The 14,005-nt window shown below is 57.4% G+C and overlaps 1 protein-coding gene across 1 annotated transcript; it reads right to left on the bottom strand.

Moving 5' to 3' along the window:
• Nucleotides 1-223: 223 nt before the first annotated feature.
• Nucleotides 224-8,845, bottom strand: PAX1 (paired box 1). The gene is made up of 5 exons (XM_061209292.1): nucleotides 8,584-8,845; nucleotides 7,544-8,173; nucleotides 5,853-5,995; nucleotides 5,142-5,364; nucleotides 224-315 (listed from the first exon to the last, which is right to left on the bottom strand). The coding sequence occupies exons 1-5, from the start codon at nucleotides 8,843-8,845 to the stop codon at nucleotides 224-226; spliced, it is 1,350 nt and encodes a 449-aa protein (XP_061065275.1).
• Between the last annotated feature and the right edge of the window lie 5,160 nt (nucleotides 8,846-14,005).

Genomic DNA, 14,005 nt, shown 5'->3' on the forward strand with positions numbered 1-14,005 from the left:
GCGACGAGGATGCAACAGTCTGAAGCCAAAGTTCAGAGAAGCCGAAAACCCCGGCCGATGGAGGAAGCGCGGCTGCCGGGCGCGGGGCCGGCCGAGGCCGGGCGAGGCCGGGGCTGATGGGCACTTCGGCCGCGGCGAGTCCTCGGGTCCGCGCCCCACTGCGCCCGCCGCTCCGCCGCCGCCTTCGGGCTCGGGCTTGGGCTCGGCTCACGGACGCGCGGCCCTAGGAGGTCGAGGCCGGGACGGGCAGTCCGTGTAAGCTCCCGAGGCCGTCGGGGGCCTTGCCGCCGGGGCTGGGCGGCTTCCGGTCGGCCACTGCGGGAGGAAGCACAGGGCGTGGGGTCACTGCCGGGAGCGGCGCCGAGCGGGAGACCCGGGGACCGCGATGCCCGGGAACACGGCCGACAGCGCAGGGTCCCGGGGAGAAGGGGCGGCGCGCGCTCCACATCTGGGGGCTGCAAGGAGGCAGCGAGACCGCGCTCCCCGGAGCCCTCGGCACCCACCCTTTCCGACCCCGCGGGAGCCGCTCGCCCGCCAAGCCTGGGTCGCGGCTCTCCGCGCAGGGCCCGCCTGCAGACGCCCCGCGCCGCGGGCCCCGCGCCGCTCAGCAAAGCGGGCGCCCGGCGCAGGGAGGCGCTGCCGAGCCAGGCGGCCACGGGCGGGGCGGTGGTCCGATCCCAGACCGGGGAGGGAGCGGGGAGCTGAGATCCGCGCACCCCGCCTCCCGAGCCCCCACCCACCCCAGACCCAGCTGGCGCACCGGCCCAAGACGCTGCCAGCGCGTCAGGTCACGGTCCTCAAAGCAGCTCAGGGCTCGCGATGGGCCGGGGGGGGGGGTGTGGGGTCACCAAAATGCCCCGCGGGGAGGGCCCGGGGCGGCCAGGATCACCCCCGACGTGGGAGGCGGTCGCGCGTTAGGCGGGCGGCAGACTTCGTTCCGCCCCCGCGGCCCGGGGATCCAGATGCGCTCATCACTGTGGGCACAGCACGTCCTGGGGCCTGTGGGCCTCCGGATTTAGTGACAGTGGACTTGCCATATTAGGCAGCATTCAGCGAGTTGCTCTATTATTTAGGGTTTTGGGAAGGGGCCCAAGTTTTGCTACTGGAAGCCAGAAAATTGACGCCACGATTGTGCAACCCCTGTTTTTCCCTTTCCCGACGCCCGGCCCCTCGGCTTCTCCTGCGCTAGAAAGCACAGGCTTATTTATACCTAAAATCGCCTATTTTCAACTTTCTTGTCTCCTCCACACATCCTCCTTTAAAGGGGGCGCTTGAGAGCGCCTCAGTTTGGGGTGAGGGGGAGCTGCCGGCTGTTTCCTCCTGCAGCTGCCCTCGCCCCGGCTCAGGCGCACCGCCCCGGGGCCGCGCGGAGCCGGGCCCACACCTCTGCGCCAGGGGCGCGCGCGCGCACATCTGGTTTCGCAGAGGTGGCAAAGGGGTCTGAAGACTTTTCCAGGACCGACCCCTCGCTCTCCCTTGCCTCTCAGCCCTCTTTCCTAAACACAGTTGTGGCCGCTCAGCCGACGAAGTTTTCAGACCTTTTCATTCCACCCAGTACACACACTTGGAGGTGAGGGCCTGTTTAGAAAACATCTCCGGAGAAGGAGGTTTCTCAGCCAAGGGCCGGTTGCCTGAGAGACAAGCGAGAAAATGAACTCGTGAAAAATAAACACCCGGGAGACCAGAGACAGATTTCACTCCACTCTACGGGGGCGAGCCTGCTGCTGCGTTTTTAGCTCTTCCCCCGCCCCAGTCCCTCCCCATAGGACCCCTCCGCCCCTCTTTTCCCACCTGCAGGAATCTGGGCGACGGAGTGGGTACGTCGCGGGGCCCCCACGAAGGCTCGGGCCGGCGTTAGGCCCTCTGCAAGCTTTTTTAATCTTAATGGGCAGGAATAGGGACAAGCTTTTTTAAAAATATTGGTACTTCCATTCCAGGACCACTGGGACCCTGGGGTGGGGCGGGGCGGGGATGCGGGAGATGTCAGCGGAGTCCTGGAAAGGGGTCTCCCAAGGCTGTGTCAAAGGAGACCGAGGTTGGCGGCGGCGGGCTCTCAGGCCAGCGCTTGCGCCCTAGTGTTCCTGGCAAAGTTCGCTTTTAGGATCCTTCAAGAACTAATCCGGAGCAGAGGTGACTGGAACAAGCCGCGAGTTATCTCTAACAAATATAAAAGACACATTTTCTTTGAGCCTATGCAATATCTTACAAATTTGATTTCCAAATCTTTAGTCTTTCCAAAACCCGGCTGGGAGGGACCTCAGAGCCAGGAGGTTTTGAGGTTTCTGTAAACACTCTGTAAATACCATTTGTCTTGAGGGAATGCCTGATGGGGTCTGTCACCTGTCTGGAAGGGGAAGGGGAGGGAGATGGTCTTGTCTAGATAGGGGTCGGAATTCCTAGAACACGGGCGCCCCTCCACTTGTGGATGAAGTGGAACTTTCCTATGCTCTCAGGCCTTAAGAATTAAAGTTTCCTTTCACCGTCGGGAAATGTAAATCACACATTCTTGCCTAAATAATAGGGAACCCAGACTCACAACCCTCTACCAAGATAAAGTTAATAAATTGTAATGAATAATTTGACATCTGAGTAAGCTTATCTTAGGATAATAATGTTCATTTGCACCTGATGTGGAGGACATATTGAAATATATGTATATACATATATAAAATATAATATATATTATTATGTGTATATTGTACGTGTATGGACTAGATGATCACAAGTATTTGTCTTTTACTGAGCATTCATGATATTAAACTGCTTTCAGTAAAGAAACTGTTTTCTTACTGAAGAAGTTCAATAGATGCTATTCCTACTACTCTTATGAACAATTAATGATAGTAAATTGTCTTATGGGATAGGTTTCTTTGAAGATAATTTATTAAGCAATGATTAGAAAATTAAAGGCAGTGATCCACATTACTTTGCTTTGTAATTTTTCAAAGACCACTCGTGGGTGGGGGCAATCTTTCAAGTCCATTTCTCTGCCAATGAGAAGAGTAAAAATCCGTAACCCAAGTAGATATGCAATTCTCATTATTTATATGTTCCTGTTCAAACACAAACATTTGTATGCCAGCTGGAGAAATCATTTTCAATGATCGACCTGATTTATTCGATGACCCTTTACCTGGATCTTTAAAGAACTATCAGGATCAGAACATTGTTATTAATTTAACAATGAATGTAGCTAATTATTGCTGCAGATTTTGGAAATGGGTGGGATGTTTCATAATAGAAGTGAAAATAATGGTTAAATGGACAGGAATGCCAGTGTCATTCAATGGCTCTGTATTTCTGAAAAGAAAGTATCTTCCAAAGAAAATTAACCAACAGTGAGTACCCCCCGCCCATCAAATTAACCAGAGTTAGCCTAGAATTCAGAACTGTGTGTTTCACCTTTGGATTATTACCTACATTTCATAATTTGTTTCTAAGGTAGCACTTGAAATGCCCTGGGACAGAATGGCTCTGTTAGAAAAGGACCGCACCACTCTGAAGATAGTGAGTCCTTTTTCTAAGTCTTCCTGCTCCTCGGGGTCAGCCCAGGGGGAATCATTTATATTTGTGGATACACTTTTCTAAATCAAATGAACCTGCTTAGTTAAACGATTAGTCTAATGAGTATAATTTGGTAAATTCCATTTCAATTTCTAATTCAACAGATAACCCCAGGTGTCGAGAAAACGAGTAGGTCCGAGTCCAAGGACAAGGCTCTGAGCAAAACACTCCCCCTAAAACCCCTTATCTGTCCTTAAAGGGAAAGCTCGAAGGAGCTCTGAGTCTCGACTTTTAAAATTCCCTTTACTTGGATTTTCCTGTAAATGAACAAGTGGAATTTTCCTATTATTTAAATTAAATTTAAAGCTTGAAGGAGTTCTAATTCTCAATATTTGTAAACTGATATCCCTGAATTTTTGTGCTCTAAAGAAGTGAAAAAAAATTTTTTTTAACTTTTGTTCCTCCGCTTGACTGTTAATGATGGCATCTTAATCCTCTCTCTCTCTCACTTTCTTTCTGTCTCTCTCTCTCTTTCATAGATCACGCTATTGCGTCTCAATGAAACTATGAAACTACTTGGAAATAAAGTTTTTGCCTGGATATCACCAAAGAGGAAGCCCCTCCTTTCCTCTGCCTACCCAGTGCCGCCTGCCCCCACTTCTGCCTGGATGGGTATAAGGCAGATCAGCTGTAAAGACCCTTCGGGCATCTGGAACATCCCTGTGCCCCACGCAGCCCCCAGGTTCGTGCTCAGCCTTCTTTGCTGCTGAGGCCGAGAGGCCTCACCTCCACCCCGGAGTGACTCCTGCCTTTTCCTAGAGGAGTTGAAGTCGCAAATTTCTGGTGCTCAGAACCTAAAAGCAGGCAGGTTGGAAATTGGCAAATCCAGTCATTCCTTTCACAGTGAGGAAAATGCGGAGTCAAGGCAGGTGAGCTTTTCCCAAGTTATAGGAAAAACTAGAACCCAAAGGTCAGTGTAAGAAGATGCCCCTCGCACTGTGGACCGTGAATTAAATACCTCAAATCTGTTAGTTGGCTTATCAGAGAGCAGATTTATGGAGGAGGAGGAGGAAAAGAGTCTAGACTAAGAGACACATGATTGAAATGCTGTCTCCTTTCCCGAAAAATGTGTTGAAGAAGATGAATGCAAGGGGAGAACAGGGCCTGCTTGGGAAAAAAAAAAAATCTCGGACATGGAAGAAACAGATGGGCAGTGCGTGGAAGCGGCCCGGGGCCAGGGCAGGTCCAACCCCACCTGCGGGGTTCAGGTGCCACAACAGGTCCTCCACAGAAGGTACAGCTCCACAGGCCACAGGAAGGTGCCCCTGGAGGGTGCCTTCTAGACCCTTCTACGGACAGAGAAATGAGACCCAGAGAGGGGGTCTTCTTAATCCATACAAGTTAGGGGACAGTCCTGGGGCCTCTCTCAATCTCTGCCTGCCTTTCTAGGGACACGGCTTATACCTATTAGAAATTAATCTTCTCCGGCTTAAAGTGTAACCCAGAGAAAGAATCTATGCCGGTACCCACTCCAGCCTCTCTGTCTCTCTGTCTCTGTCTCTCTCCTTTGCTCCTTTGCACACTTCCTAATCCTCCAGCATTCGTCTGAACCCCTCCCGCCGGCCCGCGCCCCTCACCTTCTCGGCTGGGATGCTTGAAGGTCACGGCTGCAGCAAGCTCCCCGCCGTGTACGGTGACGCCGGCCCCGGGGGGCGCCAGCGGGGGCCCCTGCGCCGGCGGCCACGGCGGGCCCGGGGCGAGGTAGCCGCCGGCCGGCGAGCTGTACACACCGTGCTGGTTGGAGGCCGGGTAGGCGCAGGCCGGGAGGAAGCCGCCCACCGCGGGGAGGCCGGAGGCCGACTGCGGGGACAGAGAGCGACAGACCGTCGGCAGCGGGCAATCCCGCCGGCTTCTCCAGCACCGGCAGTTACCGGCGTGGGCGGGGGGTCCCCATTCTCCCTGCTGTCCCCACAATGATTCCCCATGCGAAGTCTGGCCTCTAATTGTCCTGGCAAGGACTGTGGCAAAGTGTTGTCCACTCAAATTGTTAGAAATAATAACAAAAGGTGAAGGGAGTCATGATATTCACCATCCGGGATTTAGAGAAAGGGAGTCACTCCTCAACCTTTTGTGTTAACGGGTCCCAGGCTTTTTAGCAAATGTGTCTTGGCAAAAGGCAAGTCAATCCCCTCCTAGGAAAGGAGAGAAATATGCCCGCAGACCAGACCTCAACCTTCAGCCCAACTTGCCTCCCCCGGGGGTGGAGGGGGTCTCTTCTCTTTCTCCCTACCACCCCCACCTCTCCCTCTCCCCTGATTAAGGACACCTCCTTCCCCGCGCTCAGTTACCTGCGTGTATTTAATGTCCGCCTCCAAGGCAGGTTTCTCGAGCCCGTTCACGGCTGGGCTGGCGGGGAAGGCCGTGCGGTTCACGCCGGCCCAGTCTTCCATCTTCGGGGAGTAGGCGGCGCCTTCGCTCCCCCCCAGGGCCCCTGCGGGGACACCGGATGGATTAGAAGAGGCATCTGAGTCCGCGCTGGGCACACGGGCAGCCCTCCGGCCCGGACATCTACACACGTGCCTACAAGCGCCCAGCCCGGATCCGAAGGCAAGACCCAGGCTCCTCTGAACACCCGTTGGCAGATGCTCAGGGCAGCGGGGACCCCAGATTTCGCTGTTGCTTCCAGCGGGGCAGAGAGAGGGTGGTGGCGACCTGCCCCTCACTCCTCCCAGCTCTCGACCCGCTTCCCACGAAACAGGAGGTTTCTGGCAGGGAGAGGCTGATGGCCAGGTCTGGGCGCCCTCCGCCCAGGCAGCTTTTCCACTTTCCAGAGACGGTGGCCCAAAAGGTCCAAGTTCAAATCCACAGCAGGCTCAAGAGAATTATATGGGCTTCTCAATGTCTCAATAAGCGTCTGGAGGGCTGGAAGCCGTTTCTACTCACAACTCCCTCCAGAGACATCCCGGGTCTCCAGAAAGAGGCATCAACCCAGCCACCCGTGAGCGTCCCGGGCACAGGTCTGCTCCTTGCGCACGTGTGTGTGCAGGAAACCGAGCGAAAGCTCCAGATCTGAGCTCAGGCCTGGAGAGGTCACCTCCCCGCTAGCTCCCCACCGGACGCTCCATGGGAAGCTTTGGCCCAAGCCTGCGGCCCAGGCTGGGTTTGAGCCACAAGGAGAAATGAAGCCTGTGCACGGCCTGGAGGCGCAGCCCACAACCGCTGGAGCTAAGCCTTCAGCTTCTTTCCGGACGCCCCTTCTGTCTCTTGGGCTACGGAGAATTTTGCCTCTTACTCTCCTAATGAGTCCGCGCACCTAAGAACACGCCATTCTCTGGCCAGCTGCTGGGGACAGGGGACAGTGCAAAGAGACTATGACCCGGTCCCGGCCCCCACCCATTCTTCCCGAGCCCCTCACCAAAACTGCCCCTAACCTTCCCCCCTCTCCCCGTCCCCTCCCTCCACACCCAGAGATTGCAGGCCAAGGGCAAATCCGTGGGAGCTTTCACCCTGAGGATGGCTGCAGCCTGCAGGCGCCTGTCACCCGCCAGGCCGCGGGGCCTGCTGGAGATTAAGGCCACTCAGCAAGACCGGCCAGCCAGACCCTTCGCCTTTTACTCAAAGAGCCTTTGGGCCTGGGAGGGACAGAGCCCTTTGGGGAATGGTGAGGGATCCCGAAAGATCGGGATCTTAAGAAAGGGTCGCAGAATTGACTTTGCGGTTTGTTTGGCTTAGATCTGGCGATAGGGGTTTGCATACTTTTTGCAAGAATGAAAAAGCGCAATTTCAAGCCTCCGAATTTGTGGTCGGTGATTGCTCTTCCATTTGGGAAATATTTTCCATATTTGTCATAAAAAGTTCAAGATGTCCGAGGACTCCCACAGAAGGCCCGGGACCCTCAGTCTCCCTGGCCAACCCGGAGCCCTCCCCTGAGCCAAAACCGGTTGGAGGAGGCCCGCGAGAGTGACCCCTCACCCGCATGTCTCCCCCCCCCCCACTTCTGCCCCTTCCAGGAAGGCTACAGAAGGCCGGCGCCACTGACCTGTTTGCTCCATAAACGTCCGGATGCCCAGGATATTGCTGACCGAGTGAGCCGAGGGCCATGAACGGGGGATGCTGACGTGGCCCGCTGTGCCCGGGACCCCGTGGTGGCTGCCCATCTTGGCGCCCGTGGGCGACACGGGGCTGGGGTAAGGATACTGGTAGATGTGGTTATAGGGCAGCGCCGGCTGCGGCGGCGGCTGCTTGCTCGCCTCGTACGGGCCGGGCTGCGCCAGGCTGCCAATCTTATTGCGCAGGATGCGGCTGATGGAACTCACAGAGGGCACGTTGTACTTGTCGCAGACGCCGTCGGCCAGCAGCCGGTCGCGGATCTCCCAGGCAAAGATGCCGGGGTCGCCCTGCTTGTAGTCCCGGATGTGCTTGACCACGTTGGGGGTAGTGACGCGGGGTTTGCTGCCCCCAATGGCCCCGGGCAGGATGGAGCCCGTCTCGTTGTAGCGCGCCAGGATCTTGCTCACGCAGCCGTGGGATACGCGAAGCTGCCGGCTGATGTCACAGGGTCGGATGCCCAGCTGCGCCAGCTCCACGATGCGCAGGCGGATGGCGTTGGGCAGGGGGCGGCCGTTGACGAACACGCCGCCCAGCTGGTTCACCTCGCCGTACGTCTGCTCTGCGGACGCGCCCGACGAAAGTGAGGGGAGGGGAAAGAACACCGGCGGGTTAGCCGAGGGTGGCCGCGGAGGGACAGGAGCTGCACCCGGGGCACCTCCGAAGGTGACCGGCGGGTCCTCGGAATCCGAGCAAACGGACCCGGTCCGGTCCCGGGAGTTGGCACGCGCGCAGGGACCACGGAGGGGGGAGCCGCGCGCTTCAGCCCTCCGTGCCCTTTCGCGACTTCCGACGCGTCTACTTGGGACATCCCCTCCCGCGACACGCCGAGCGCCCCCCACCCACGCCCGGGGCTGGGGGCGTGCGGAGAACGCGGCCAGTCCGGGACCCGGGACCTGGTCTCCCGGGGACCGCGGGCGCGAGGAAAGGGAGGCGCCGGGACACCCCCCGCCTCGTCCGCCCGCCCCTTACCCATGGCGCGCGGGCCGGCCGGCTGCCTGGCGCCGAGGCGGCCGGGTCTGGGCCCGGCGCGGTCCGGGAGAGCTGGGGCGCCGCCGCCGCGGGAGAGGCATAGAGGGAGGGCGCGCGCGAGCCGAGAGCCGCGGCGGCCGGGCCGCGGGCTGGAAGAGCGCCGTGAGCCGCTGCCGAGCGCGCCGCCGCCCGCCGCCGCCGCCGCCGCCCGCTCCCAGGACACTCTCCACGCCCGCGACCCCAGGCCTAGGGTGAACTTCATCCGATTAGGAGAAATTCGCCTGACCGGGAGGCTGCGGAGTGCGGGGATCAATTTGACGTGTCCTCCACGTCAATCTAGGCAGTCACGCCGGAGACGCGCGAGTTGGCAGCTCATTGGTTCCCGTCACTGCGCCCCGGCGCCCCCCTCCCCGCGCTGAAACTCTACCCCCTCCTTCTGTGCTCCCCCCTCGGCCCTCCTTCGGAACCCAGCCCCCTACACACACACACAAACACACACACACACACACACTCCTAACCCCAGCCGGGCCTGGGACCTTCCACTTGCTCCGCTTCCCTCGAAGCCCCTTACCCCTCGGGTTTTGAGAATGATGGGCTAGTCATTTCAAATTGATGAGTACTTATTAGTACCAGTACTAATTTGGGTTCTAGTTGTATCACTAACCTCCGCTGCCATTACTACTAAGATATCCGAGGATTAAAGTCGATTATGGCACGGTGGTCAGTGTGGGGCTACCTCTCCCGTCCCTCTCCCTGGGCAGGGTCAGGGGAAGAGCGCTGCCAGCGCCCCAACTCCGGGCGGGCGGGCAGCGTGCGGGTGTCGCAGTGAGAGCCCAGGGTAATGCAGGGCGCCTGGGCCAGCCGGGTCCAAAGCATTTGCGATGGAGTGACTCCAGAGTGCCCCACTTCCGGCCGAGACCCCAATTTCGCTCTCAGAAAATCTTTACAATGTTTAACAGCTACCCACTCCTTGGGATAGTAGTGTGATTTCAGTGATGTGAGAGGGGACACATTCTAGATTCTGTCTCCCTGTGGACAGGCCCACCCACTTGAACTCATTTCTCTCAGAGAGGTGACCCAGGACTCAGGTCGGAAAGGGATTCTGACCTGCTGCCCCCAGAACAGGGACCCCACACTGTCCGGACCCCAGGGGTGTCCTGGTGGCCTGCCAGAGGTCAAACGCTATAGCTCCTGCTCTAGGCCGCTCCAGTTCCTTGTCTTCCAAGCTGGAAGCCTGCATCTTTCCATGCTGGGGGTGCGTGGCCTCACCTTTCACCCAGCACCTGTGGCTTCCAAGGGGTCTTTGTTAAACCACTGAATGGTCCTTTCCCCTTCCTGTAAGTGGGGTTTGCACAGCCCTGAACTCTTTGGACTTAGCATTAACCATCAACACTTTTCTCTACTTCTATCCTGCATCAACATCGAGTTGTAGATTTCCCAGCCTGTGTCACTAACTGTGGCAGTCCCAAAGGGAGCCTTGAGGTGGGGTTCAGAAGAGAGCAGGTGAAGGGAGAAAGCTCCTGGTTTTGACAGGAGAAGACTGGGACCTGGGAGTTCTGAGCTTGGGGCCAGTAATTGCCAAGGGCATTTAGTTGAATGCGTAGGAGCAGGAAGGGGGGCCTTGGAGGGAGCCTAGGAAAAGCCCTGGTTCCCGGGATTCCTGTATGCTCCCAGCTCTCCTCAGAAGGAAGGAAGAGTCCCCTGCCGCCATTGCCCCAAAAGTCCAAGCGCTTGGGGGCTGGCAGAAAGCTGCACACAGCTCCTGCACGGTGATGCTGCTGGAAGCGCAGACAGACCCCACCAGCGCAGCAGGGAGTAGTGGAGACCAAGTCCCTGACTCCTTTCCCTCCTCTGCTCTCAGGAGGGAGTGCACAGGCACCGGCAGATAATTCCAAGAATTATCCTTGGAAAAAGAAAAACCGGGTTCAAAAGAAGTGAGGACTCTCCCTTCCTGCAGCACAGAAAACAGTGCAGCCTCGGGCTCCAGGGACTTCAGGGAGGCCACAGGGACCGGTAGAAGTTAGTCAGTACACTGGCGAGAGTTGGGGGTGGGACTCTTCGGAAGATAAGGCCCGTCCACGACCGTGCAGGGTCGGGTTTCAGAGAGGGGAAAAGGTGGTTTGGATTAAGGTGGGCAAAGCCAGGAACTCTGCAAAGGCCCCAAGCAGAGCACTGAGTGCCCGATGGACGTGGGGCCCTCCGAGGCTGCAGGCAGTGGGATACGCCCCGCTCAGTTCTCTCCAGGTGGTTTGCAACCTGTTAGCCCCTGATCTAGACTTTCGTTGCCTGAATTTCAAGTCGACGCCGGAGACCAAAAAGTTTTATTCCGGGAAACGCAGCATCCATAACCCGGTGCGCCCTCAAAATAAGGTGAAGCAGCTAAAGCCATTTCTTCCCCCCCCCACCCCACCCCGTAGGCGCGGTCGGAGAAGAACAAATAGAGCTGGGGTGTCTGGGTGAGAGGTGGTTCGCCCCAATCGCCCTGTCAGGGGAGCATCACCCCACCTATGTCGGTAAACCGCGGGGCGCGGGCAAGGAGATGAGCCCAGGTCCCTGGACGGCATCTTCTCCCCACTCCCCTTGGAGAAGACCTTCCAGGGCAGGAGGAGACGCTAGGAGGATTGCGCCGGCGGCTCCCTGGGGTGTCGGAGCCCGCCGGCCCTCATTTCACAGCCCACATCCCTCGCACCACCACCCCTCCAGCCGCCGGCTGCCCGCTGCTGGACCACACAGCGCTCGCGACAGCCTGCTCCCAGCCCGCCGCCGAAAAGCTTACAGTTTGTCGCCCCCTGTCGGCCCGCGGCTCGGCTCCACCGGCTCCCGCGCGGCGGGCTGGGCTGAAAGCGAGGTGGCCCAAAAGTGGGCTTGCAGAAGGAAAGGAAAAGACTCTTCCACCACCCCGGGATGCAGCTTGGTCTCCTCCATGGCAGGGGGCGGCGACGTGGTCGGTGCTGAGCGCGCAGAGGTAAAAAGCTCGCGGGTTCCACCGTCTCTGCTGGGCTGGGTTTGGCTCCGTTGTTTTGAGCGCCTCGGCGCAGCGTGGAACAAAGTGAAGAGCGGCTCCCGGGGACGCGGGGCAGCCGAGCTAAGGGCGCCCGCCGGGACCCGGGAGACAACGCGTCCCGCTGGGGCTGGACGCCCGGAGGGCGAAGGACAAATTCGAGGGTCCCTGAGTGGCTTCGGAGACTGATGCGGGTTTCCCAGGACAGAAAAAGGAGTAGCAACTACGTGCCAAAAGCGTGCGGCAAAGAGGAGGCAGGAAGAGGGTGTCGGTCCTCCCGGGAGGCAGGAAGGGCTACGGGTGAGTACTCCTGTGGTTTGCCGCCTGGGCCCAGAACCCGAAAGTTAAGGCTGTGAGATAAAGGTTCGGTGACAAGGTCATCCTTGGAGCGACAATCACCCCACTTCACGTCTCCTGCGTCGCTTTGCTTTCTGGTGGGACTGTATCGGGGAGTTATTTGGGTGCAAACGAAATATGCCAGTCGCAATAGACCGCGGTGTTCCCGGAGCCCGTGCATCGCAAAGGCTTCAGGAGAAACCTAAACCAGCAGAAGGAAGTCCCGCTCGGGTCCCGCGGGGCTGAAGGAGCAACCGTCGGGCCGGGCGCCCTTCGCTTCGGCGACCGGGAAGGACCCGAGCGCAGAAAACAGAGGCAGCATCCCGGGAGGACCCTGGGCCGAGCCCGCTGACTAACGGCGAACGCCGGTACCCAGCCGCCTCCCGCCGGGGCTGCTGGACCAGCGCGGGCTCCGAGGGAGCGGGGACAGGATGCCGGGGCCTCCCTCCGGCCCGCGCGCCCTAGGCCTGCGAGCCCGCACGCGCTCCGGGGGAGTCCTGGCTCCGCGCACACCCCGCACTTTTGCTGTGATTTTAAGTGCACTGTGCCGTGAGTCGTGTGGTTGGAAAGCAAAGTCAAACAAACCGAGTCTCTTCACTTTCTTTTTAAATTAGCTTTAAAAAAAAAAAAAAAAAACCAGGGCAAGCTACAAACGCGCTTTATGCGCCAGGTTATGTTGTGCCCTCACCCACCGCACACACACAGAGTTTTGCAAAGGCGATGCCGCGCAAACTCGTAAGAAGTTAAGTAAGGAGTGGCCAGCTGCTCAGAGACGTAAGGGAGGAAGAGCTGACCCGGATCAGGGAATTGCAAACCCCAGGGAATGCGCGAACCGCGAAGTAGCTCGCCGGAAACGGGACTGTGAGATAAGCAACGGAACCCCACCCGGAGGGACCGCGGCGTTGGGGGCCTGGGGGGAGGGGAGGAGGGACGAGGACTCGCGGCTGAACTGGCCCTGTTGCAGGCGGCGGAGTGGACTCACAGGGAAGAGGGTGGGTGCGTCACGCCCTGCACCTGCCGCTCCAGATTGGGACACAGAGACTCCCCAGACCCCGAATGGAAGGTGTTGAAGATGATGCCAGTTAGCATTAAAATAGAGCCCCAGGGACAAGAAATACCGAAGGCTTCTCAGACAGATTCCCGAGGCTTGTTTCCACTTGGCCTGCTGGTGACCACGCTGGCCTTGAAGTTGGTTGCCTGCCTGGAAACGGGTCGAGCGAGGAGGCAGTGATGGGAAGGAGCGCCGTTCCCCTGGGGGCTGTTCCCCTGGGGGCTGACCCGGGCATGTCCTTGGAAATGCAAGGGGAGAGAAGCAAGGAAGTGCTTTTTCATTTTCCTAAAATGAAACGGACAAACAAGAATAGATGAGTATTGTCCGTGTGAATAAGTTTCCGGATTCCATTCAGAGGCATAGGGGGAAAAATCAGAAAACAGAAATCTGCCCTGAAACCCCCACTAGAAATAGAGGGAAATTGAACACAGCAAACGAAGATCTGAGATACTTCCTACCCTGTGATGCAGGGATCTGACTACTACATTTGTAACATTTCTTTTGGAGTAGAAACATTTTAAATGTTTCATTTGGGTGATAAAAATTAACTACAGGAAGCTGGTGCCATGTAGGAAGAAATGGTTTCTTTGAGCTTTCTGAAGGACCAGCGAGCGTCCCTGCAATTCTTTCGTGGTTATTGTCATGGGGGCAAAATCCACAGTTTCCCTCCTCTCCCTGACAATGGGCATATCAGATAAGCTTCAATTTCCCCTTATATAAAATGACCTACACTGTCTAATTAGATCTATTTCATTTCATTCCATCAACCAAAAGCCTCCAAAGGGCTCTCCAAGCACTAGTCAAAATTCCACCTCTGCAGTGAGCTCTCAAAAATGTTTATATGACAGTGCTAAGAGTCTAAACAGCAATATTAAAATGGAAATATTTGGGAAACTTAAAATGTCCATGGGGCATATCTCCTGTACATGGTCTGGGCACTTGGAAAAGGAGAGATCTAACAGGGGTTACAAAGGATAGAAGGGACATTTTCAAAGGAGACCAAGAGAGTGATGGCATGTCTGCCTACAGGATGA

This window comes from Eubalaena glacialis, chromosome 13, assembly GCF_028564815.1.
Source record: "Eubalaena glacialis isolate mEubGla1 chromosome 13, mEubGla1.1.hap2.+ XY, whole genome shotgun sequence".
In the NCBI taxonomy this organism is placed as follows: Eukaryota; Metazoa; Chordata; class Mammalia; order Artiodactyla; family Balaenidae; genus Eubalaena; species Eubalaena glacialis.

What these genes read in the sequence shown, in the direction of transcription:
- PAX1 (XM_061209292.1), bottom strand. Translation starts at nt 8,845, where the DNA reads ATGAAGTTCACCCTAGGCCTGGGGTCGCGGGCGTGGAGAGTGTCCTGG. An exon ending in GGCCGGCCCGCGCGCCATGG is followed by an intron (nt 8,174 to 8,583) that starts GTAAGGGGCGGG and finishes GCGCGTCCGCAG; the next exon opens with AGCAGACGTACGGCGAGGTG. An exon ending in CGGACATTAAATACACGCAG is followed by an intron (nt 5,365 to 5,852) that starts GTAACTGAGCGC and finishes CTGTCCCCGCAG; the next exon opens with TCGGCCTCCGGCCTCCCCGC.